Consider the following 27887-nt stretch of genomic DNA (forward strand, 5'->3'; position numbering starts at 1 on the left):
ACTGTAAGGAACCAGCCTTAAAAGACTGGGTGCCAAGACTCAGTTTCTAGACAAGAGTCCAGGAAATAGACAAGGGGACTAGTAACAAGAAGAGATTTGAAATTAGGCCACCCTGACCTGATCCCAGCCGAAAGGTTGGATCCAAAAGGAGGACCATATAACCCACATAGCTTGGGGTTCAACAGAGAGCAATTCACCAATTGGGTAAATGTTTTCAAAGTGAGTTCCTGTATTAGTAGTATCAGCATCACCTGGGAACTCTGGAAATGCAAATTCTCCAGCCCTACCTGCACCTCAGGAATCATAAACTCTTGGGAGAGGGCTCAGCAATTGGTGTTTTAACAAACCGTCTGGATCATTTTGATGTGCAGTAAAGGTTGAGAACCACAGTAATAGCATCTTCACCCTTACCTTCCACTGACAAGCATCTTGAGCTCTGCAGAGCCAAGCCATTAGCCTGGCTTCCTCTTTCCTCATTAGCCAGCTTCCTCTATTTCATAGTAGAGCCTTTCTGTCAGGACATGTGGAAGGGGAGCAACAGTCAAAATGATGTTCATTTTGCTTTCACCTTGGATACATCATACAATAGATTATTGTTGATTTGCATGTATGCATAGTAATTGAAGATAGATCTATAATAGGTTATAAATATTATCACAGACACAGGTCTGCATGGAATATGATCTGGAAGAGAAGGGTGAAGCAACAAACAGTAACTCACTATAGCCAGGCACAAAAGAAGAAAAACAAAGTAATGGGAAAGCTCGAAGGTTATCCTCATCCTTGAGATCTCGCACATGAAAAAAACAAAAAGAATTTTGAATACAGGTGTTTTCTATAGTTTTTCTGAAGAAAATGGTTTTTTGCAACAAAGATGAAGGGTATTAGCATAATATCCCCAGAGGGTATTAAGCTAAGTGAAATAAGTCAGAGAAAGACAAACACCATGTGATTTCACTTACATGTGGAATCTAAAAAACAAAATAAATGAATAAATAAAAAAGAAATAGATCCATAGATACAGAAAACAAGCTGATGGTTGCCAAAGGGGAGGAGAATAGGGGGATGAGTGGAATAAATAAGTAAATAAATGAAATGAAAGATAAAATCCTGTTTAAGTTAAAATCATATATATTAGGAATCTTGTGTATGAAAGAGAGATAGAGTTTTATGCCTATTTTGGGTCAGTAGTTGAACATATAATTCCTTTATTATCCAAAAACTATCTTTAAAAAAATTTTTTTTTCAGAAATGATATTTACTAAAATGCTTTCATTAAGTTTCTCCTTGACTTTTTCCTACATAACGTATTTTTCAACTTGTAATCCAGAATCTAATTGCAGCTTTTATCATTATTCCTACTTCTATGTTTTCATGGTTTATTATGTTTGCAACTGCCCATTAAGACATTTCTAGAACTGAAGCACATCAACTGAAGCTCATCTATGACTTATAATACCATTCCCTGTACATTACTTAACAAGTCATTACCATGATCTTTCATAATATTTTGTTAACTATATAAACAAGAATAGATACAAAGAGAAACCAGGGACAGTCAAAGGATTTTTGAAAAGTAAACACTGGTTTTTTTAAAAACTAAGGATAGCTGGGATTTGATCGTCAAAAAATAAATGTGGATGAATAAAACATAAAGTAGAAAATCCTTTATCTTTTGCACCAGGATGAAGGATATGACCAGTCAGAGACTACACCCTTCTGAGGAAATATTTTCCTGCTATTGTTGATGTATTCCCAGTCTAACTTCCTTAAATCAGCCAAAGAAAATTACAGAATTTCCCCAACGTGGACCTATTAAAAGAAACAACAGAATTTTCCTTCCTTCATATTAAAGTACCATCATTGTATTGACTTTATTTATTTATTTATTTATTTTAAAGATTTTTATTGGGGAACTGGGGGATGGGAACAGCGCTGGGGAATTGTGGGAAGGGGAACAGACAAGTTGCTGTCCTTTTTTCTTCAGTCTAGTTGTGGGGGATGTTGCTTCACTGGCCCAAGTTGGCACCATCATTGCGCTCTTCCCGGGTGAGGCAGATCAGTCGTGGGCTTCTGGACGACCACTCATAGCGGCTGCTGGCCGCTCACGCTGGCTGCTGGCCACACACGGTAGCCCATGGCAACCCACTGCAGCAGGGGCTGTCGCCGGGGACACACAGTAGCCCAGCTCCAGGTTGAGCTGTTGTTCAGCATCTTAGCTGTAGAGGGCAGTGTCACTGGCCCTCATATGTGGGATCCGAACTGGGGCCCTCTGGCGTCCCAAGCCAGCTCTTAACCAACGCGCCCCTCGGCCGGCCCTGATTGACTTTAATTTTGAATTTCAAAACATAGCATTACATATAGAAAAGCATGTGTGCATCTTATATTGTTGCACTTTGCATTAAGAAAGAAAACAAAAATGACAGTCCCTGACTTTCAGAAGCTTGCCTTATACTCACAACAAGGCCATGTGATTTTCCTATTAGACATAACTCACCTCAGAGGACATCAACCTCAACCAAGGTTACTCTAAGACCAAGGTTAAATGAGACAAAATAAGTCACCCCAATAATTTTTTTTGACACCCTCCATAATTTTGTCCAAGCACAGACAAAAACAAAGGCAGTGTAACACCTACAAAATACCAAATATCTCCTCACCTGGCCAAGATGATTGCTACTGATTAGAAATTACAATTTATCTTTGTTCTAATCTCCCCTCCATAGATAAGATTTATTGATACCTAATTATAGAATTGCCTGTTTTCTTACATCTGATCTAGAACCCCACCTCTTTAGACCCTCCTCCAAACTATGCAACCAAAGCCTCACTCCTATAATATGTTCTAATGCCCTTTTACTGAGATGCTCTGTCAGTCCCCTTGATGTATGTTCTTCCTCTCTGCAGCAAGTAATAAACCTACCTTGTCTAACTACAGGCAAGTTCCTTTTTTTTGCTCATAAACAACAGAAATTTATTTCTCACAGTTCTGAAGGCTGAAAGTCTGAGATCAGGGTGCCAGCATGGTCAAGTTCAGGTGAGAGCCCTCTTCCAAGCTGCAGACTGAGGACTTCTCGTTGTAGCCTCACCTGGCCAAGAGCAGAACTATATGCAGGTAGGTGTGTTCTTTTATTTGTTTATTTTTTTAAGTTTCAGGTGCACAAAGCAACATTAGTTATTTACACCCCTCACAAAGTGATAACTCCCCCCAATCCACTACCCCTCTGACATCGTATATAGCTGTTACAGTACCATTGACTATATTCCCTATGCTGTATTTTACATCCTATGACTATATACGAGGTGGACAATTAAGTTTGTGAGCTTGTTGCAACGATGTAGCTAACCTTATTTTATATCAGAGGGATTATTCATTATGAATTTGTACCAACTGGACAAACAGTTAGCCAAGTTCACTATTTGGAAGTGCTGAAAAGGCTGTGTGAAAAAGTTAAACGACCTGAACTTTTCACCAACAATTCATGGCTCTTGCATCACAATAATGCGTCAGCTCACATGACACTGTCTGTGAGGGAGTTATTAGCCAGTAAATAAATAACTGTATTGGAACACCCTCCCTATTCACCTGATCTGGCCCCCCCGGAGATAAAGGAAATATTGAAAGGAGGACATTTTGATGACATTCAAGACATCAAGAGGAATACTATGAAAGCTCTGATGGCCATTCCAGAAAAAGAGTTCCAAAATTGCTTTGAAGACTAGACTAGGCACTGGCTTTGGTGTATAGCTTCCCAAGGGGAGTACTTCAAAGGTGACTGTGGTGATATTCAGCATTTCGTCTAGGATGAGTTCGCAAACTTAATTGTTATTTCTTGAAGTTGAGCTGAAGTTCTCATATTTCCCTGTGTCTGAAGGTAGTAAACACAACTCCTCAGCTCAGGATTAGTAGCAGACAGCTTCCAGCACTCATCCTGAGAAATTATAAACACATCACAGAAAGCAGATACTCCACATGGAATGGATATTTCAGTGGCAGTAAAAACATGGCAGACATATTGGCATCCTCACTTGCTCATGATCCAAATCACAATATTATCATTAGACTCTCTTTCTTCTTGTTGACTTAGAGATGGTTAAATTTTTGTTTGACAATAAAATTATAACAATGGTTGATTTCTCTCTGTTGTTTTGTTTTACAAGAAGTGTGCAACAAGCTATTTGAAAATCATAAAATTGTCTAATGATTACTTTTCATTCTAATTATGCACATTTAATTTTACTATTGTGTTTCTTTAGTCCTACAAACCACATTTTGTCCTACAAACCACAATTTTTAAAGCTATATTTTTATATATCAGCCATTCATGAATGGGACCATGATTTCAGTGAGTTCCTTCAGGAAGGGCAATTATGTCATAAAAAAATGGAGGAACATTCAGTATTTATAGGCTGCTCCAATTTTGGAAAATATTTTTCAACCACTACTACCCCTCCTATGTTTGTTATTCAACCATAGTCTTATTATGCAAGCTAGTTATTAAGATTTTCATAAGAATTACATTAGGTAAATTATAAAATAATACTGCTTCTTGTAGAAAAGTTGGAAAATACAACAAAACACAAAGAAAAAAATCACCCACAATCCAACCCTGTAAAATGGCTAATGCTAACATTTTGATTTACTGACTTCTTGTCTTTTTTCAAAGTGTACATAATATATACACATTCAACTTCTAAAAACAAATTAGAGCCATACTAACTATATTTTGATTTTTTTCTTTTTTACTTAAAATCATAACTGGAATTTTTATGTTAAATATTTATAAAGAGAAAATCTTTGAATTACTGAATGGTATTTCAAGATAAGGATTAGCATAATCTAATCAAACCCCTACTGATGTGAATTTATATTATTTCCAGTTTTTGTTATAGAGAATATTACAATAAGCATTCTTATGTGCAACGTTTTCTACATATCTCTAATTATTGTCTTGCTTTGGAACGTAATTATTAGAATATGAATTTTAAGCTTCTTAATACATATTTTTAAAATAAAAATGCTTAATAATTTTACAGACACTATCACAACATAAAAAATTGAAATATTTTGCCTAAGTCCTAAAGTAAAAGTACTGACACACTGATGCAAGGCCTGCGTTAAACCCTTGGCACACATAGTGCATACAAATGCTTGGCATTTTTGTTAAAAGCTTCCAGGATGGCACATCCATGTTGCTTTTTGGCATAAGATGTTCTTAGGTGGGAAGACACACATCATCATCAAGATATCAAATCTCCTTAAACTCAGCTATTAATTTAAGGCAGTCCTGATAAAAGTAACAAAAGGATATTTTATAGCAATATAAGCATATTTTAATATTAGTATATTAAAATTAATATTTCACATTCATATAAAATATTAAGCAAATATAGGAGAAAAAAATTCTGAAAATGAAGAGTAACAAGGTAGACTAGCTTTCTCAGATATTAAAGCATATTATAAGGTGGCAATAATTAAAACAGTGTGATAAAGATGTTGACAAGAGAGTGACAGATTAACAGGAAACACTACGGAGTTTAGGAATAGGCTCAAAATACCTATGTGAATGCTTAATAGATGACAAAGCTGGCATTTAAAATTATCAAGGAAATATAGATGATCACAAACGGGTGTTAGAACAACTGGAAAAAGGTAATTACACCAACATTCCACACTTTACACCAAAATTAATTCCATAAAGGTCAAAAACTTCAATGAGAACAATAAAACCATAAAGGTACTAGAAAAAAATCAGAAGATAATTTTTAATAAACTAGAAAAAAAAGCTCAGATATAAGAAAAAATTGATAAATTATGTTATTTACAAATAAAAAATGTTTACATGGAAAAAAACTACTATAAACAAAGACAGAAACTACACTGAGAAAAAAATTTGCAACTTAAATCTCAGAGAAGAGCTAATTAATCCCACACATAAAGAGCCCCTACAAATCAATATGGAAAGACCAATAATCCAATAGAAACTCAGGCAAAGGGTAAACACACATAGTTCGCAGAAAAGGGAATACCAAAGGCTCTTAAACACATGAAAAGGTGTTAAGCCTTACTTTTTTAAAAAACCTCCTATTAAAAATTCGATGAGATACTATTTTTGAGATGCTATATTTTACCTACTAGATTGGCAAAAATCACAATGTTTGATGACATACCCTTGGAAAAATCTGGGGAAACAGGTGCTTATAATGTTGGCAAGAGTCTAAATTGATGTAACCACAAGGAGAGCCCTTTGGCAGTACCTATAAACATTTCAGATGCACGTGCTTATCGATCCAGCAAGTGTACCACTAGGCTTTTATCTTACTAACACATTCATTCCTACAAGTACAAAATTCCACACATAGAAAGTTATTTGTTATAGGAGCATTGTAATGGCAAAGACTGGAAACAACCAAAAAGCCCATCAGTAGGGATTGGTTAAAATAAATTATGATACATCAAAACAATGAAATATTAGTCAGTCAATAAAAACAACCAAATGCTCTTCATGTATTGATATGGGATGACCTCTGAGATTGATTGATAGGTGTGGGTAGATACATGTATACGCACAGGTGTTATGGATTGTATATGCAGAGTATCTTTGAAGAACACACAAGGAGCTGGTAATATTAATTGGTTTTGGGAATAGAAATTGATTGTTTCATTGTACTCTCTGAATTTTCAAGCATTTGAATGCATTATCTGTTTTAAAAATTAAATAGAATTAAAATTTTTAAGTTGAGTAGGCCTTTGTAACCACAGAAAATAGCCTGGAGCCTAATGAGGCAGTCCATGGAAGACTAAAAGAAATATCTCAGCAGCGGATAATAACCAGGACCTATTGTTCTTCTAAGTCCCCAGTTGTCAGGTAGTCTGAATTATAAAATCTACTCCCCATGCCAACCAGGTAGCAGAGTATCAACCAATGCCAGAATTTCCCTGGCGGCTGAAATCAAGGCTAGAGCTGCCCTCACCTTCCTCTCCTTGCTTGCTACCAATGCAGTAACTACTACAGCACACAGACTGACCAATGAATGAACGGCCAGGTCTTTAGCTGATATGAAACTCAGTGAAACACTGAAAGTATTGGACTCTCTGGGGTCAATGACTACCAATCCTTACGTCATCCCCTCTTTAGAGTAGAGCCTTTGAGTTCTCTCTCTTGGCTCTGCTCCAATGACTGGATGTGTGACTGCATCAGACATCCAGCCTCAGCTGGAAGGAGGCAGTGCAGAGAAGGCCCGCCATAAGGTGGGACTCATTTTTACAGACTTTTTTTTTTTACGTTAAAAGCAATAAATCTGTTTTTGTTTAAGTGGCAGATGGATTGTTCTGTGGCTTTAGGCAAATATATCCAAGGAAAGTGAACCCATATGGTCTAGAAGGGGAAAAAATAGGGCGGCCATCAGAATTGGGATCTAATTACTGAGCTAATCGCTTAGCGGTCAGCCATGAATAGTGGGCAAGGTCGCCATGAAAGTGACTTCCTAGAATGCCTTCCTCCCCATGTCTTACGCATGTTACCTGTATTAACTAATTTACTTTTCACAACAACTTGAAGAGGTAGTCATTATTATGATATCCATTTTACAGATGAGGCAACTGAGACATGGAAAGTTTAATTTGCCAAAAGTCACCCAAGGAGTAAATGGCAGAACAGGGGTTGAACCCAGATACTGTGGCTCCAAAGGCTGCACTCGCATCAAAACATAGGCATTGTTATAGTAATTTTACCTATAGTATGAATCTAAGCATGAAAAGTTATCATTTTTCTTAGAACTAACCCCTCCTGAAACTCACAGAGTAGAGTGTATGTACATGTCTATATTTGTTTCATTTAGTCAATGTTTTGTACGTTGCTGAACAACCTTTTTGTTCTGAAGACACAAAAAAAACAGTTATATGGATTCAACACTAATTTTCTTGAAATAAACACAATTCCCACTTATCCTGTCCCCTTAGTTTGTCTTCCTCCCTCTAAATCGAAGCAGTGTTTCCTTTAACATTCGTATCATCCAGTGTGAGCAACAAAAGCAAAGAAAACAAGAGTCCTAAGCAACATTTAGGACAGAATTTCAGTCCTAAAGACTGAACACTGAAAAAGTTAGCTAGGCAGCAGCACAGTTATGTTGTGACACGTATTTCCTGACTCCCGTCATGAGTTATTCATACTAGGCGAAGATTGAAAATAGGGCAAGCTTACCTCACCATGCCACTTCTTGCTTTTACCTAGAAATTGCTATGGTTTTCTCTGTGCTATTGACCTCTCCTAATCTCCACCAAGGGAAAGCAGACAGGCCCATTGAGAAGCAGTATTATGGAGCATAAAAACCACCAGGTTTGGATCCAGGCCGCTTAACATTCCAAGGACTGCATCATCTACCAGCCTGTGATTTGGGCTTATTCCTTAGGTTTCCAGCTTTGTTTTTCAGGGACTATTAATACTAACCACGTGGAAACAGGAGACAATGAAAATTAAGTGCCTGACACAGGTTAAAAAAACCGAAACCAATTATTACCAGCAGGTATTCCTCTAATTTATTTATTTGTTGGGTCTTCCTCATTTTTTTCATTCTTCAAATCATCACCATGTGTAAGGAAATTCTACATACTTACCATTACAAGTGTGTGCAACTTTAAAAAATGATTATGAACTATTTCAAATGTACAGAAAAGCATTGAAAATAATATACTATCACCTATGTATGTATCCATGAAAAACAGAGTGCTGTCTTGTTTTAAAACTTTATATTAATGGTGTCAGAATGTCCATATTATCCTATATCTTGCTCCACCCACCCAGCATTATGTTTTTGAGATTCACCCGAGTTGATATATATGTAGCTTTGTTATTTTTGATGCTTTATAGTGTTCAATTGTATGAACCTACCATAATGTATTTCTGCATTGTCCTACTGGCGGACATTTAGATTGTTTCCAGTTTTTCACTATAACAAAACAATATTGAAATAGACATCCTTTTCACAAGGGCTTCTTTGGGTGCCTGTGGGATAATTAATCTAGAATACAAATCCAGAGGAGGAATTGCTAGGTTCACAAGATACTCTTATGTCCCTTTTCAACCTTATTAGCTATTGCTAAATTCTGTTCCAAACTGTTATCACAATTTTGTTGTTGCAAACTATGGGGGTTTTCTGTATTTGTTCTTTTTTTTTTTTTTACATACCGTATTTTATATACCATAAAACTTACCCATTTAAAGTGTACAACTCAATAGTTTTTAGTATAGATATATTTGCAAAATTGTGCAGCCATCACCACAATATAAGTTTAGAATCACATAACAGTGTTTTTATTTATAAATATACTTAAGACATCTGTAAAACTGGTTATGTGTCCTGTCCAGTGTATCTATGGAAATCCCCTGGGAGGAGCTAGTGTGTAGACATTTCCTTGTTTTGAACCTGTTGTTTGAGTACGTACCTGGAAGGAACATTGCTAATTAGATTATGAAACTGCTCAAATGCAGGTTCCTGTTATTTGCTATAAAAAGCATTCCTATTTATTCACCTCAGAGTAAAATGACTCAGAACTAACTCTATTTGAAGAGAATGGGAGGAGTGCTATACCAAATAAAGGAGTTATTTTCCCCCGAGACCAATTCTTGCTCATGCCAGAAAGGGAGGGAGGTGTGAACCAGCATAAATTTTGGAGTAAACAGTTGCAAAAGCCAGTGCACTGGCAAAGAAAAGAGAGCGACTGCCCGCCCCCCACAGGTTAACTTGTTGAGCTTTTAATCAAATAACTTTCATGCTCTGAGTTATTAATTTATGGCACTTTCAAGTACTATTTACTCCAATTCAAACTTAATGTGCTAATTGGCAAAGTGGATGGCCAAATATGACTTGTAATAAAAATTACGTAAGATTATTATTCTTATCCAGCTACTAAATATTCAAAATCAAATACGTTTTTTAACTTGGAATCTCATAAGAAACATCAGGTTCATGGACAATAACATTGGTTCTCTTGTGTTAGTTCATTCCTTTTAGTCATTGACTTAAGGACACCAATTTTCAGATGCTATGGTTTCATTTCATCAGGGGCTTGGCAGCTTTCTGAAACTTCCTCCTTGCCCTTCAGACTTTGTACCATCACCCCATGACCCTCCCAGCAGGTGACACTAAGACAGGGCAATGTAAGACTGTGATAAGGAAGAGAACACAGGCACCGGGCTGAGTGCCCAGGGCAAACACACCTTGTCAGCAATGCTGTGTGCAACAGCTCCCAGCCCTGGGCCACCCCAGTCAGGGGTCAAGAGGCTTAACCTAAAGGAGGAAATGGCCTGACTCAACCGTGAAGTGGGACTTATGGAGGAGACAATTCTGAACTGGATATTTATACTAAGCCACCCTATATTCTCAGCAACTTGGGTGCCAACTCAGATTTCCCCAGGAGTCTGTGAAATCGCTTTGACTTCTTTCCTGCAGGACCCTCTACTGAGCAGGGAGATGGCTCTGCAAAGTCTCATCTACATGTGAATGTAATACAGTAATACATTGGTTTGCGAGCATAATTTGTTCTGGAAACAAACTACTCATTGCAAGACATCGCTTGTTTACCACGTTAAAATTAATGTATTAGAAATGTTTGCTCGTCTTGCGGAACACTCGCAAACCATGTTACTCGCAATCCAAGGTTTTATTTACTATGTGGAGGTGAAGTGCTTGGGCTTTTTAGGGCTCTGGAACAATGCTCACAGTCAGCAACCCGGCTCGGGGTTTAAGAATGAGCTGCAGTCAATGAGAGAAGCCAAGGAAGCTGTTTTTGTAACTAGCTGTGTCACTCCCTACACACGGAGGCCTGGGGCCCTTACAGGAGCTTTTGGTTTCATTCCAATGCCCAACCAATGCCTTAAGGGCAAGGGAATGAAATGGAAAAGAGCCGTGACTTGCACTGGAGGGGGTTAAGTCTAGCAAGCAACCATGAATTCAGGGTAGAAATCCACATAGTCAGGACAGGATTGGAGCAAAGCAGACCAGTGATTCTCTCACTACCCCCTCCGCCTTCCCCAAGGGAGAACAGATTAACTAAACTTCATCAATGTGTATTCCCAAATGAGGCAAAATTATCTACAGGTTGTTCGGTCCCAGAAAAGGGCTGAGTTAAATGACCCTCCTCACGCCCCGCGCCGCCCCCCAACTCAAATGCATACATTCATCCACTGCTTCTGAGGTGAGGAGCGACAAAAACACAGCTGAGGCATCCGTACCTGGGCCATTTCCGACCTGGCTTCAGAGCTGGCACTCTTAGACTCCACGTTCCTGCTTTTCTACTTTATGATCCAACTTCCCTGACTTGCTCCAGTCCCCAGGCCATGCTCTTGCATTCTCCCTGCCTCCGGCCCCCTCCAAACCCACGCCTACCCTTAACAGCTCGCATATCTCTTGCTGATCAAAGGGCTTCTCTCCATTTCCAGTGCCCAGATGGGAACTGCACTGCACACAGAAACAAGGCCCAGCATTTCTTTCTTTGTTTAAAATCGATTCCCCACAAGTTGCAAGGGCTGTAAGTATAGGGTTTGGGGTAGTTATAAACTCGTATTTGCCCTCTCTCCCATCCCGTGGTGCAGATTAAATGTGGGAAGGTAACAGAAGTTCTAGCAGCCGAGAACTGGTACAGTAGCTGTGTGGGGGGCACTATTTGAGTGCTTCACATGTGTTATTTCATGTAATCCTCAAAATAACCTACTAGGGAGGTATTATTTTTATTTCAGGATGAAGACACTGAGTCCCAAAGGCTAGCTGTCTTGCTCAAGATCATAAATTTATAGGGGACGGGGAGGGATTCAAACGCAGGTGGGCCGACTCCACAGCTATGGCACTCGAGGGTGTAGGGGAAGGGGGGGCGGTAGGGGGAGTCCACTCGGATGCAGGTGAGGAGAACTTTAAAATAATAATAAAACCAACTAGAATTAGTATCCCACATATAAGCAATTTTCAATAATGCAGTTTGAAATATTTTTCCTTACTTGGGTGAATCACTCCTGTCATTTTTTTTTAAGCAGGACGTTGCCACGTCTGTTTATGGTGCCTGACGCTGGAACCACCTTGATACGACTCTGAGGGGAGCTCGACTGGAACACTGAGAACGGCTGAGCAAAAATATGGAAAAGAAGCTGGGGTTTTAAAATTATTACTGTGGTAAAACACACACACACACACACAATTTACCATTCTAACCATACCATTCAGTGGCATTATGTGCATTCACGAAGTTGCACCCATTTCCAGAACTTTTTCATCATCCCAAACAGGAACTCTGTACCCATTAAACATGACTCCCTATTCTTGCCTCCCCCTTTCTAGCCCCTGGTCACCTCTACTCTTCTTTCTGTCCCTATGAATTTACCTACTCTAGGTACCTCATATAAGTAGAATCATACAGTATTTGTCTTTTTGTATCTGGCTTTCATCCACTTAGCATAATGTTTTCAAGGTTCATCTATGTTGTAGCATGTATCAGAATTTTATTCCTTTTTAAGTTGCAATAATATTCCACTGTCTGTAAGAACTTGGTTTTTTAATGACACCTTTGAGACACCGTATTTTAGGGGACGGACCTCTTGTTAAGGTAGATGATGAGTCTACCTTGTGGTGTAGGACATGTGCATTGGTTTATGTTTTTTACAGCTGAAGCTTCTGTGAAGCTCCAGGGTGGGCAATGGGGCCCACAGAGTGCTCAAAATGGAAGCTCTCCAGCATGTGGAAAAATTTTCCAGAATTTCCCTAAAGGTGTGTGCAAATCTAAATCTACATATTTGTACATATGTATATACACACAAACACACAACTAAGCCCACACCTTTCCCTTCTTTCATCCTCAGTTTAGTTATTTTCATAATCCCTTGTTACAAATGTTAAGTTCAATATATACAGTTACTTGGTACTTAACATTTTTCATCATAAAAAGTATACTGAACTGCAAATCGAGTGAGACATTGTACCTCGTGCTCTACAGAAGAGTACAGATTGATGCCTCTTTTCAAAACACTTCTCTACAATCTTCATTGCAGTAATAATCAAGTTCAGTCAAGGGTAAAGAATAAAAACATTTATTTAAGAAATACCATCTAGCATCAATTGCTCCAAGTTTGGCAGGCACAAAGGGTGGGTGATTAATGTTTTGTTGGTGTGTGAAATTTGAGATAAAAGGAAGCAGTATGACAACAAAGAAACCAATTAAAAAAAAACGTATTAAAACTAAAAAAGAAAAGTGAGTAGTAAGCTACTATGATAGAATGGGACTTTAGGTTAAGAAAATGTCACAGTGCAATGAAAACAATCTCCTTTTAATAAGTACTAGTAAAGAAGAGAGTTAGACTTACTTGCAGGATTACTGGGGAATGATCCTCAAGGAACATTTTGGTTCATGACTATGAAGAGGTGGGCTGCAGACAGAGGTGAGTAGACCCCTGTACTAGTAAGGGATACTGAGAAAAAAAAATTAGGCAGAATGTCTTTGCTCAAGGGTCTCTAAAAAATTATGTTTAAAGAAAATCTGAGTAAGCAGATTCTTCTCTGTGACTATAAAAGCATAATGGACAGCATTTGAAATCAATTACGCTGAAAACACAGAAGGCTGCCCTTTCATTGTAAGCATAGATAAAGCCTCCTGCAACTGTTACAGTACCTATCACATTATAAAATCATATCATATTATAAAATTCTTTTTTTTTTTTCTTGTTCCCTTTTCTGGTTCCTAGCTGTTCACATTGTAGGAGAGAACAAAGGCCTTTAGAGATCCATCCATTCAGTCCTTTTATTTCACAGGTAAAAGAGGGAAAGTAATGGCTTGCCCAGAGTCACATTCATCCTCAGTGTCAGAGTGGGCTAGAACCAGGTCTCTTGAGCCCCGTCAGGTGCTTTTCGCATTACATGACATGATTCATACCCGACCCTGTCCCAGTCTGTATTTGAGAACTCTCCCTCAACCTCAGCTGGGGCAGTAGGGCAGTGAGAAACAGGGCTAGTTCTTTTTGGGGATTCTCTGGTTTGCTATGAGTGTGGGGTACTAGAAGAGGAGAAAAAACACATCTTCTACTTCTCTCCAAAGTCTAAAAATTATCTAACACACACACACACACACACACACACACACACACACACACACACACACACACAGAGTCAGGCTACTCTAAACACCTAACTGAGAAATACTTCCTGGATAGAAAGTTTCTCTCATTGTGCATGAGAGGAATTTTTAAAGGTTACCCTAAGAGAGGTTATTGATCATCCGGCCAAAGACACACAATCATGCACCTTTCAGAAGCTCTGCAAATAAAACCCTGTTAGAGAAAATGACGAACATGGGGACCTTCCAGCTCCAGGGGACATCTCAACACTTTTCCGTGGAGTCCCTAACCACCATACTATCAAAGTGGGCTTGCTGATCAGTGGTGGGAATTGCCTCTAAATATGCAAATTCCAGCAGGAAGAAAATACAGTTGACTGGTTTTTTAAAAGCCCCACCATTTTCACATCTATTTCTGATTTCATACTCGTCAGTAGTCAATATTCCATATGTTCTTTTCTAGCTATCCAGGTTTCTGAGTGACAATATGGGGCTGCTTTATCACAACATTGATAAGAGGTGTCTCAAAAGGGAAGTGGTCAGATCTCTTGGTGTGTCCTTTGAGAACAAAATTCAGTGACAGGAAGTGTTATTATATATTTTTAAAAGGTCTATCCAACAACTTTTTGTTCAAGGTTCAATACAAGGACTATGAATTGAGAATATCCTTTGTCATATTCATGAACTAAGAAAATGGTGAGAGGCAAGTTCTTGAAACTCAGACGTTCCCAAGTTTACTGAAACAGCAAAAAGTACCACAAGTCTATAGATTGTCCGGCAGAAATTTATCTTTCTTGTGCTCTGTAGGTTTCTGTAAGAATAAGGATCTCTTTTATTTAACTTTTCCAGGAAATTGCTTTCTCAAGTGAAGATAAATCATTTGTTTCACAAGACAAGAGCCAGCCATGTGTTCTGTGTTCCATCTCAGGCAACAAAATGCTTCTGTACCATATTTCTTGTCTCTTTCCATATAGTTTCTTGTGTCTTATACACAGACTCCTGAAAAATTTTTTCTACTTGTGTAGGAAAGCCGCGACTTTCTTCCTCTAGGGCATTGATGGTTCGCAAAGCAAAGGGCGTCCTTTCCCGGGGCAAGGGGTTGTTCAGGGGCCGCATGGGTATAACAGAGTTGTATTTGTGCTGCCTGTTAACAGAGTTCATTAGGGATGAATAGAACTGGAACTTACACCAGGTATCTCTTAAAAAGTTTTCGGTCAATAATAAGATTGTCCATGCAGACCCATTCACAGCATCATCTAAATTCTGTAAATGCTGTCTGCCACATGGCATCTCGGCAAAGATTATTCCAGGTCTGATGCCAAAGTCATTTTGTAGCAGATCCTGGACTCGGAGAGCTTCAGTGATGTCGTCTTCTGCATGCAATATCACAAATTTGAGGAACACCTCTTCTTCTGAATCCTCTTCAGGCACCTCTTCCATTTCATCAGCTCTCTCCCGCTCTCCTGTTGGCATCTCTGTTGTACTGCTATGCTCAGCAACATCACACAGGGAGATTTCAGATTTCTTGGAACCTGACTCATGATGTCTTTGACTTGCATCCACACTGTAGCTTTTACCCAAAGGGAGGGAAATAGGGCAGGGATCTATTTTAGACTTCCCGATACCCATTATAAATATCCAAGTCAGACGGGCAAAGCTTTATTTATTTCTCAGCATTTCTTTTCATTCTAAAAGAGAAAATAACAAAGAGAAAAATATTGTATATTTAATCAAAACATTCAAAACAGAAACTTGCATTTGACCTGAAAACCTCAAAAACCCTACAATATATAGGTCCTAAGACAGAAATGTCACACAGATCATTGAGAAACAAAATCGTTTGTTTTTTGTGAGCTTTACAAAGGCTACCACAGGTAGTAAGTTTAATATAACAGGAGACATCTGGAAATTGTAAATGGTACTATATTAGCACCATAAACCTCCAGATTAAAATAAATTACTCTGGTACTTTAGAGAAAAGTTACCATACCCCTCTATCCATCTGGAGTTTAAATCCAACTTCTCCACTATCAAATTATTGTGTAGACTAGCAACATGAAAAATCTAAAGAAACAGAATATTCTAATAGTAAATACACAATTTATTTTTGTATCAAACACAAACACAAAACAGAATAAATATATCCTAAAGATGGCTGGCAGGCAGCTCTACTGACTCAGCATACAGAGATCTGCAATATCAAATCTCACTGGTTAAGAGTTTTTTTGTTTGTCTAGTGTCTGGCACTGTTATAGTGGGGCTGGTAGAGGAATTGTAATAAGGGTTGTTAAAAGTAAGCAACTTGTTTTTCCAGCTAATCCTAGGAATACCGAATAAAACATTTTTTTTCACCTAGGGAAACATTAACATCTCAGTTTGGAAGTGAAATCTGGAAACAAAGACTTGTGATTTTCCCCAGTGAAATCAACAAAAAAATTACTTTTGTCTACAGTCATTCTTTTATTTTAAAAATCCTAACTCCAGAGTGGATGAATTAGATCAGCCATGAAAGAGAAGTACTCTATGTGAATCTAGTTTAAATAAACATTCAGATAATGTTGGCAATGTTGTTAATACAACTCCAAAATAGGTGGTTTCACGATGGTACGATTCTTTTATCAAAAGACAAAAAATTTAGACTAGATAAATATAGGTTCCATATTTTCAAATAGGGGCCTCCAGGCTGTATTCCAGAGCATTTTTATTTGCTGTTCATGGGCAAAGACTACAGTTCAATACGAAATCAGAATTACATTCATAATGGCATAAGTAACACAGCTACATATACCAAAATAATTCAGGTGTTGAAGAAACGAGTAAAAATGGTGAAAACCTGTTATGGGAAGAAAAGATAAGGAAAAACACAGGGAGAGCTTCTTCCTAATGTATGTCAGGAGTAAAAGGGTTTGCTACTGCATCTGAATAGAGGAGTTGCTGGCGACTGCCTGTCATATATCTATAATTTAGGCCCTGACTTCAGAGTACATTGTGCCAACTACCAAAGCATACTAACTCTAAACTGCTACACTCATACATACACACATACATCCCAAATAATAAAGCCAAATGAATTTCAACCCTCCTCATAGGTTAGGATTAACGGCTGACTTCTTATTGCTTTATGAAAAAAGGTTTTATTATGGGAAGTTGCCTAAAGAAGCTTCTCCTGCATAATAAAACAATTGTTAAACCATTCAGAGGCATCTATTTTCTGTGTCAGTTCTAGGATCTTCACTTAATAGGATAGGTTTGTTAAAGCAACTTAACAAAGTTGCTTTATCTTTATCTTAATCACTAGCTGCCGCAGATAAGTGCCCCTGAAGTCATACAACAGATCTTCATAAAAAGTGTCAATGGGACTGGCCAGTGGCGTGTTGGTTAGGAGTTGGCTTGGGACGCCAGCTCTGAGCAGCAGGGCCCCAGTTCAGATCCCACATGAGGGCCAGCGATGCTGCACCCTCTACAGCTAAGATGGTGAACAACAGCTCAACCTGGACTGGGCTGCCATGAGTCCCGGTGACGGCGTAGGCTGCAGTGAAGCTGCAGTGGGCTGCCATAAGCTACCGTGAGCAGCCGGCAGCCGGTGTGAGCTGCCTGTGAGCCACCGTGAGCAGCTGTCCTGTGGCCGGCGACCTATCTGCCTCACCCAGGAAGAGTGCAATGATAATACCAACATGGGCCAGTGAAGGGACACCCTCCACAACTAGACGGAAGAACAAAAGGACAGCAACTTGTCTGTTCCCCTTCCCCGATTCCCCAACGCTGTTTGCCTCCCCCATCTCCCCAATAAAATTTTTTTTAAAAAGCGTCAACAATTTCTAAGATAAAATAGTGAGTCAAGCCAGATCACAAAATCTTTTGAAATAAATTTTTTAAAATGTATTTTATGCCTTATATTTCTTAAACATCAGTCAGCAAAAAAGGGCATAACATTTCAGAAATCTATGATGTCCTGTTCCAGCTTTCAAGCATACCTACCCTAAGCAGTCCAGAGAGAAGAAAGTTAATAACGATGTCTGAAAAACTTCACTATGACATTCTAAAGTGGAGAGAGAGAAAGTAAGGACACAGCCAAGGGAAAAAGATGTTGAAAGCTGTATGCTGGAGATCTGCCTTTCCCACCACCACAGTGATTCAGATATGGAGAAATGGTCGGATCCATCACTGTGGTTCTCAAGGCTAGCAGCAAAGGAGGGAACCAATGATTGTGCTCACTCTGAGTCAATATCTCCATAAAGAAGGAAGGCATGGAGCACAGAAGGAAATGGGGATAAGGAGAAGGCTGGCAAAAAGAATTCTGGAAAGTCTCCTTTAAAGTTCTCCTTCCCCATCAGGAATGGTCAGCACCAGGGTTAAAACATTTAGGTTTCATGTCCTTCTCCTCAGCTAAATGGGAGGAGAGTGAAATGGCCGCCAGGGAGAGGCACACGAAAGGACTGTTCACAGGAATAAAAACGTGTGTCTATTCACTTTTGAATTTACATTTTTAGAAAAGGTATTGGGTTGTCAGAAAAGTTATGATGCATGTTTGCGACAGATGGCACTAGTTCATTTTTGGATGTACTAGAGTCATGTGCATCTATCTTATTGCTATGTCATTTGACAGCTGACAGTTCTAGCTTCATTCTAAAAAAAAATTGAGCAATTTGGTTAAAATTCTACAAGTTGAAGATAGAAGACCAAACTGTGGATTTTTGGCCATATTTTACTGTTTTACTTCCATAAAGGGAAGAATGCGTGTCAAGCTTGTGAAAAGTTGCATAAAGTTTATGGTGACAATGCTCTACAAGAATGTCAGTGCCGGGCTGGCCGAGTGGCGCATTGGTTAAGAACTGGCTTGGGATGCCAGAGGGCCCCGGTTCAGATCCCACATATGAGGGCCAGTGACACTGCCCTCTACAGCTAAGATGCTGAACAACAGCTCAACCTGGAGCTGGGCTGCTGTGAGTCGCCGGCGTCGGCGTAGGCTGCAGTCCCTGTGGCAGGTGGGTTGCCATGGGATACCGTATGTAGCCAGCAGCCAGCGTGAGCGGCCAGCAGCCGCAGTGAGCGGCCGTCCAGAAGGCAACGACTGATCTGCCTCGCCCGGAAAGAGCGCAATGATGGTGCCAACTTGGGCCAGTGAAGCAACGTCCTCCACAACTAGACTGAAGAACCAAAGGACAGCAACTTGTCTGTTCCCCTTCCCCAATTCCCCAATAATAATAAAAAAAATCTTTAAAAAAAAAAGAATGTCAGTGCCAATGATGGTTCACGAAATTCCATGCTGGTGATTTTGATCTCAATGATGCTCCTCAGTCAGGGAGGCCTACCGAGGTTGATGATGACAAAATAAAGACATTGATCGAGTCAAACTCACGTTACACGACAGAAGAGATTGCAGGAACATTGAACATCCATCATTCAAGTGTTCACAACCACCTGAAGAAGCTGGGATACGTAAGCAAACTCGATATTTAGGTTTCCACATAAACTCAAAGAAGTTCATTTGACGGTGCGTATAACCATCTACAATATGCTCATTAAATGTGAGAAAAATGTTCTTTTTTTGAAGCAACTGATAACTGGTGATGAGAAGTAGATTGTTTACAACAATGTGGTGTGCAAACTGTCTTGGCCCTGACGTGATGATTCGCCTCAAACGACATCGAAAGCAGACATTCATCGGAGGAAAGTTATGCTCTCAGTGTGGTGGGATTTTAAAGGTGTCATGTTTTTCGAGCTCCTACCAAGGAACCAAACAATCAATTTGAATGTGTACTGTCGGCAATTGGACAGTTTGAACAATCCATCATCCAGAAACGTCCAGAGCTTGTTAATTGTAAAGGAATTGTGTTCCATCGTGACAACCTGAGACCACACACAAGTTTGATCACCCGTCAAAAATTATTGGAGCTTGGATACTCCCACCATACTCGCCTGACCTTGTGCCATCAGACTTCCACTTGTTTCGCTCTCTTCAAAACTTCTTGCATGTTGTTCCTCTATATCTCTAAGACTATTTCTGTTTACTTTGCTCATTCATTCAGTTTTTAGATTCCACATATAAGTGAGATCATATGGTATTTGTCTTTCTCCAACTGACTTATTTCACTTAACATAATAGTCTCTAGGTCCATCCATATCGTTGCAAATTTGGGAGGGGGGTGGGGATGAGGGAGAAAGGGAAGAGATTAGACAGCATAAATAGATAACTACAATATTGCCACAGGGATATGAAAGACAGTTCGAGGAATATAATTAATAATGTTGTAAATATTTTGTAGGGTGTCAGATGGTCATATGTCTTGTTAGGGATACCGCATCATGGATGGGTTAGAGGCTTGATCACTGCACTGTACACCTGAAGCTGATGTTATATAATATTGTATGTCAACTATAAGTGAATATACATATATATAGTCAGGGGACGTGGAGTACAGTGTGGGAGTGGAGTCAAGGGAATTGTAATAGATATGTATGATATTGGGGAGATGGTGGAGCAGCGGATTGGAGGAGGGGGTGGTCACTTTGAGGGGTAAAAAGTATAACTATTGCACTGTGTTGTACAGCTGAAACTAATTATTTTTTAAATGTGTATTTCACAATGAAAACAAATAAACAAACAAAAAAACAACTTCTTGCGTGGTAGAACGTTCAATTCAGATGAGGCTGTAAATCAGCACCTTGTTCAATTTTTCGCAAATAAAGACAGGTCCTTCTATGAATGAGGAATTATGAAGCTCACTGAAAGATGGCAAAAGGTTATCAAACAAAATGGACAATACATCATTGATTGATCTTTGTTCTTTATATAAATAAATGACACAGACAAAATACGTCATGACTTTTCCAACTACCCAATAGTGGTTGAAAACACTTATATTGAAAAGTCTCACCCTCATCCTTATCTTCATTATCCATCCTGTTACCTCTAAGGTGGTCAATTTTCTGAAATCCTCTTATACCCTTATGCTGTTTCTTTTTGAATATATATTCTTTGTTTTTTCAAAAAATGTATCCTTCATACATACACACATATACAAACACACATACACACCCAAACAGCAGATCAATAGATAGCTTTTCCCTTTAATACTATGATGTCAGAGCTTTCCATATAAGCACATAGAGAACTACCTCACTCTTATTATTTACAACGAAATAATCTTCCAGTATGTGGATGTACCATAATTGTCCCCTGTTCTTGGACATGTGAGTTGTTTCCAGTCTACTACTATTATGAACAATCCTGCAATGAATAACTTTGAACAAAAATCATTTCAAATGTATGCTGGTTCATCTGCAGAATAATTCTTCCAAATAGGATAGCTATATCAAAGGACAAATGCATTTGTAATAGCAATAGATTTGGCCAAATTGCTGTTGGCTAGATATTTTTGTTTTGTTTCGTTTTTAATTTGATAGAATGACACCCCCACCACCACCCCTTGTCCCAACAAAGATCTAAAACAACAGAAGTTACCAAGTACTATGACCCCAGCCCAAATGAGCTAGTCACATCCCTTCAGGCAAGAGAAATGTGGAAACACAAAGCCCATCAGGATGAAGTTCTGAAGGGAAGAACAGAGCAGGTCTGACATAAGAAGAAAGGAGAATCCGGAACGGGTCCACTTTATATCCAAGCAAAAGAGGGTCCCCCACATTAAACAGGCATAAGATGACAAGAACAGCTTGGCAAATATGCAAAAATATTACAGGACATAGAAAAAAGGGTATAAAGGAGAATCACAGCACACAAAAGAAAACTAAAACATTCCATTTCTATTAAGACTACATGGTCTGGAATCAGGCTGCCTGAATGTAAACCCCAGCCCTGCTATATAAAAAAACTGGGAGACTTTGTACAAGTTACTGAGTATCTTTGTACTTTGATTTTGCCATGTGTGAAATGGCGATAATAACAGTACCTAACATTTAGGGTTTTTATGTAGATCAAAACGGCTTAGAACAGTGCCCCATAAATGTTAGCAACTATTATGTTATTAAATACATAAGAAAAAAGCTAAAAAAATTTACACAACAAATGCTTATGCTATAGGGCAGTCTGCTCCGAGTATAGTTCATGGACAAGGTGCCAGTCGTGGAACCACTTGGTGCCAGTCTATGACATGATAAGGAGATGGTGCCAGGATGTAAATCAACATATTAGTTAAGTATGCTGTTTACCGGTAGTTTGGCTGAAATTTTTTTCATAGCAAGACATTCTCAATGAAGAAAGCAGCATGGCTTACTTACAATACTATATTGTAAATTAGTACTATATTTGGTGCATGCTTCTTACAATACTATACACAAGCATTTTGAGTAACACTGCTCTAGGAGACACTAAAGAGAATATGTAATCAATGAAACAAAAATTAAAGATGAGATAACAGAATTAGATGAAAAGGGAGACTGTGGACAAGTCAAGGGCCTAACACCATTAGGAAAAAATAGAAACAGCAAAGAATGGAATAAAGATAACTCAAAATCCTATCAGTTAATTAAACACAGTGGAAAGGCTTGAAAAAAAAATCACAGAATATGAAAATGAAAAAAGACAATAAAAATAAAGCAATTTGAAAAAAATATATAGCTATGGAGATTGAAAAAAAGCAACCAATATAATGTAAACCAATGCATCTGAAATAGAAAATCCAATGAGTATAACAAAAAAATTCAGCACCCTAATTCAAATGATCAGTCTTACTGACCACAGCCAGACATTATGCGCCTCCTGTTGTAATCAAATATGATGTACACAGGATGTGATGTCATATGACGTAGAGAGGATTTGCTAATGATGTTTAGTAGGCATAGAATAGAGAGTCTGGGGTTTGGGGGAAAGGTCCAACTAGGAGATGTGTATTGGGCATTTATCTGTGTATAGATTATATTTCAAAGCTAAAGACTATATGAGATTATTAACAGAGTGAGTATAGATAGAAAAAGAAAGTCGATTTTGGACTCGCCAGCCCCCACAATCACATGAGCCAATTCCTTATCTCCCTTCCTCCTTCTGTCTGTCTCTCTAATCTATTGTTCTTGTTTCTATGGAGAACCCTAATACACCCTTCCTTAAAAGTTTGTTGCCCTAGAATTAAGGGTTACAGTTGTATTTTTAAGACATGACCACTTGGGAAGAGAGGTTCCCAAACAATAGTAAGTAAATAAAATATATGCATGTATACAGTTTTAAATATGCCCACATGTTTACCACAGAAAAAAAGCTTACGTGTTTAAAGCATCGCCTCTGAAATTTAACACATTTAAAATTAAGGCATCTAGAAAAAAATTAAGGCATTTAGTACTGTACTTGAATCCTTCAGCCTTGAGAGGCTTTGTTTTCTTTCTTATCTAAACAGCACCATCTTGTGGCGAATACATGTAAAAATCAATGATTTCTTCACTTGCTCAATTAACATTTTGATGTCATTAATAAAGTAAGTGTTGAAAACTTACTCAGCACCAAGACTTGCTGGTTTGGGGGGGGTGTGTGAAGCCAGGACTAGTAGACAGCTGGAACTCACTGCACTGGTGCTTCATTCAGGATGGCAGGTGCTATGAAAATACCCAGGAAGGACACCTGCAGCAGGAAACACTTTGCATGAGTAAGGCCAAGAGATGCGGAAGGTACCAGCATTTGCAAAAACACAGAGGCCCCACAGGGTAAAGTATGTTAGGATCATTTTGCACTAGGCGTTTATATGGTTCAAGTCCACGTGTGTGTGTGGGGGGGTGGAGGGTAGTGGTGAGAAAAACGAATGGAGGGAATAAACAGGATTAGAGAATGGAAGAGGCCTAATACATAGTGCTCAGAACTTTGAATTTGATCATGTTGGCGGACAGGAGGCTCTGGTAGATGTTAAATAGGGTAGCAGCAACATGACCTGAGTTGTTTTAGGCAGGTTAAAACAGTCATAGTGAGGAGACGTGGCTAGAGGACTGCAAGACCTTAGAACTGGGAGAACTATCAGTGGAGAGGCTATTGCAGTTACCTAAGTGAGAAGGCAAAGAGTCCTGAACTAGGAAAGCGACAGTGGAGACAAAGTATGTAGAGGTGACACAGGGAGGTGAGTGACAGAGAAAGAAGAATCAGGTATGCCTCCCAAGGCTGTTCCTTGTGTAAGTTGGTGTTGTTTGCTGAGATAAGCAGGGTAGAGGTGGGGTGTATGTGACCAATTAATCCAGTTTGGAACATAGGGGAATTGGGGTCCCCATGACCTAGAAGAAGGGCTATCTAGTAGGCACTTACACATGTAGGTACAAGGCTCAGGAGAGCATCTTAATGGGGGATGGAAGCTTGGTGCTAGCTCATGTCTGTGAGTAAAAGAATAGGTAGAAAGTTAAGGAGGAGAGAGCTGAGACCGAACCAATGCCTGACAGCCGTCCAGAGGAGGAGCAGCAGGAAAATCAGACACAGAAGGGTATCTGGAAGCCAAGGGACGCGAGTGCTTCGAGCAGTGGTCAGTGTTCACCGCATTTAGCACCTCGAGGTTCACAGAGGAATAGTAGCAGTCACCACACCAGACTGCAGTGTGCTCAAGAGTCTACGGAAGTGAGGGCCTGAGGAGAGGGGAAAGCTTGGCTAAAAAAATTTAAAAAAAGGAGAGGCCAATAGCTACAAACAAACGTAGGGTCTGGAGAGGATTTCCTTAAGAGAAGCAATATTCAGAATGCCGAGAAACAGAGGGCATTTGCTAGTAGAGGGAAAGAGGATGAAGAATATGGGTGGAAGCTTCGCAGAACTGAGCTGTTATTCTCTAGCGGGTTGTTGAGCAGCTGTCCCTCTCCCACTTCCCCTTTCCCTAAGCAGACAGGCCACTTAATTCCTGAGTGTGCCAGGTCCCAGGACAATGTCTGTGATGAACATTGCACATGATGTGGTGGCCTATAGGACTCTGGGGAGAAGGTGAGTGCACTTGTGTTCTTATGAGGGATAGTTGCATTATCTTGGGAGAAAGCACAATGTTATTGCCATTGGTGCCTGGAAGTTTAGGTTTGGAAAGAAATGGGGAGAGTATGGATGGGAAGCAGCTAAAGGGGTGTTCTGTAGCATATACCGCAGGTCTTCTCATCCAAAATTTATTCCAACTTCCTTTTAGTGTACCTTCTTGAATTTCTTGTGCCACAAGTACTAAAAGCTGTCTTTCCTCGACTCCCTGGAAGCTAGCTGTAATTTAAGTTCTGCCCATTGGATGTACTTACATGTCTGAGTTAAAGATGAAGGGAGGCAGAGCAGAACAGAGGTACCTGTTCTCCTGGTTAAGGCTCTAGCAGAGGTGGTGTGATTCAGGAGACAGCAGCTTCCTGATTTGGCTGCTTTCCTAGTCGTGGCAAAAGCTCCAGGAACACTAGCCCGATTCTACTAGGTGTTTGCTATGAGGTGTTCCTAGAAACCTAACCTAGGGTTCAGCTCTTCAACTTTCCCAATGAGACTATAAATCTTGAAATACCCTTTAATGCCGACCTATCCGCTTAAACTAGCTAGAGTAGATTCTGTTCTCTGCAGCTAACCTGTGATTGGTACAACATCCAAATTCGGGACAAGAAACTACAGCACAGCAGCAAAACATGACCTGCCACCTCCTTTTGTAAATAAAGTTTTATTGGGAGACAGCCATGCCCATTCATTTACGTACTGTCTATGGCTAATTTCATGCACAGAGGCACAGTTGAGTGGTTATAACAGAAATCACATGGCCCATTAAGCTTACAATATTTCCTATCTGACCCAGAGGAAATATATTTCCAGAGGAAAGTTTGCTGACCCCTGGGCTACAGCATCAAAGTGCCAAGCTCTGCCAGGATGTCGGGATACAATGGAATAGGCCTGTGCCAGCCAGACAAGGAACACTGGGATTTTTCTTTAACTACTTCACACTGGATATTTTAAAAATCCCAACGAGGGTAATAAATACTTTCAGGGATAGGATGGGTAGAATTTGAATCCATCCTGAACTTATACTAAAATAATATGAAGAATCAGCTGTTATTTATTTTCTTCTTTTGGGGGGGGGGTTGTACAGAATCCATAAGGATGGCAAAGACCCAGTAAAAACAAAAGCATTAATTATCATATATTACCTATCGGTATGTATTTACAGTCAAAATAAACCAGTGCCTGTATTTTTCCTAGTAGGTACCAGAGCTTGCATTGACAGGTTAGAGTTATGAGCTCTATAGTCAAGTCTAGCACCCTGTATTTTTCCTTCATGGCCCTAATCACAACTACAATTAATTAATTATGTATATGATTATCTGCTTAGTTTCTCGTCTTTTCCACTAAACTATAAACCCTACTAGAACAATGACCAAATCTGTCTTGTTCACCGTTGTATCTCTAATCTTGAAATAGTCAGCATTCAAGAATACCTTCTGAATGAATGAATGAGACAATTCCAAATATAAGAATAACACAGATTTTTAGGTTTAGAGACAGAGCCAGATAGCTCTTTAATTATTCATATTATATAAATTATTGACTCAGTCAATAGGGACTGGCCAATCCAAATATATCTTGTTGGATTTTTTTTAATGAGAAGTTATGTGACATTTTTAAAAATTATGTGACTATAAACATGCTACGTTCATTTCAAGGCACAGCTCAAGGATCACATTTGGCAGAAAGCCTTTTCTTTTATCTCCAGGTTAAGTACTCCTCCCCTAGACACTCATGATATCCAGTTCACATCTCTTATAATATGCATTACACAGCACATCACTGTTAACTTGTCTTCCCTCCTGGCCTGGCAGGTAGCTTTCACCTCATTTTCCTAGAATACACTCCATCAAGGTAAATGGCACCATCATTTGCCCATTTATGACAGTCAGAAACTTGAAGCTTCACTGATACTTTCCCCTTCCTCTTCTACACTTTCACTTCCAGCTGCCACCAAATCCTGACTTTTCAATGTCCGAAATACATCTCAAGTTGTTCCACTTGCCCTCTCCACACTTTCAGCAACATCGCTCCTCTATTCTACTGAACTACTTCGCAACTGTTCTCCTCTGTCCCCTCTTGGTCCATTTAATGTTTTTCATTCAGCAACCACAACCATCTTTTGAAACACATATATCTGATCAAATTACTCCCACTTACAACCCTGCAGTGTCTTACTGCACTTAGAATCAGAATTTCTTTTCTTTTTTTTTTAAAATTGGGGAATTGGGGGAGGGGAACAGTATTGGGAAATTGGGGAGGCAAACCAGCCAAGTTGTTGTTCTTTTTTTTTAAGATTTTTTAATTGGGGAATTGGGGGATGGGAACAGCGCTGGGGAATTGGGGAAAGGGGAACAGACAAGTTGCTGTCCTTTTGTTCTTCAGTCTAGTTATGGAGGATGTTGCTTCACTGGCCCAAGTTGCCACCATCATTGCACTCTTCCCAGGCGAGGCAGATTAGTCGCCAGCTTCTGGACAGCCGCTCACGGCGGCTGCTGGCCGCTCACGCTGGCTGCTGGCCACACACGGTAGCCCATGGCAACCCACTGTAGCAGGGGCTGCAGCCCACGCCGTCGCCAGTGACTCACGGCAGCCCAGCTCCAGGTTGAGCTGTGTTGTTCAGCATCTTAGCTGTAGAGGGCAGTGTCACTGGCCCTCATATGTGGGATCTGAACCGGGGCCCTCTGGTGTCCCAAGCCAGCTCTTAACCAACGCGCCACTCGGCTGGCCCCAAGTTGTTGTTCTTTAATCTTAGTTGTGGAGGACGCCAGTCGCCATCTGGCTGCCCATTGGCAGCTCGTGGCTTCTAAGCTCAAGGTTACAATCTTAGCTGTGATACAATCTTAGTTGTGGGTGGGCGTAGCCACC

At 39.5% G+C, this 27887-nt stretch overlaps 1 protein-coding gene across 4 annotated transcripts in view; it reads right to left on the reverse strand.

Annotated features, from left to right (window-relative positions):
* Window positions 1–447: 447 nt before the first annotated feature.
* Window positions 448–27887, reverse strand: part of TICAM2 (TIR domain containing adaptor molecule 2) — a 33106-nt gene continuing 5666 nt past the window's right edge. The window contains exons 1-4 of one of the 4 annotated variants that reach the window (XR_002124983.1): window positions 23540–23660; window positions 13350–15783; window positions 11994–12116; window positions 448–511 (exon numbers count right to left, since the gene is read on the reverse strand). Coding sequence is in view for 2 of the 4 variants with exons in the window: in XM_019651251.1 (XP_019506796.1) it covers window positions 15020–15724 (705 nt within the window). In the remaining 2 variants the exon portion in view is untranslated. Of the gene's footprint in view, window positions 512–10592; window positions 12117–13060; window positions 15784–23539; window positions 23661–27887 lie in introns of those variants that run through there. The other 3 variants (XR_002124982.1, XM_019651251.1, XM_019651252.1) reach the window with 3 other exon arrangements.

This window comes from Hipposideros armiger, unplaced genomic scaffold (assembly GCF_001890085.2).
Source record: "Hipposideros armiger isolate ML-2016 unplaced genomic scaffold, ASM189008v1 scaffold_156, whole genome shotgun sequence".
NCBI classification, from domain to species: domain Eukaryota; kingdom Metazoa; phylum Chordata; class Mammalia; order Chiroptera; family Hipposideridae; genus Hipposideros; species Hipposideros armiger.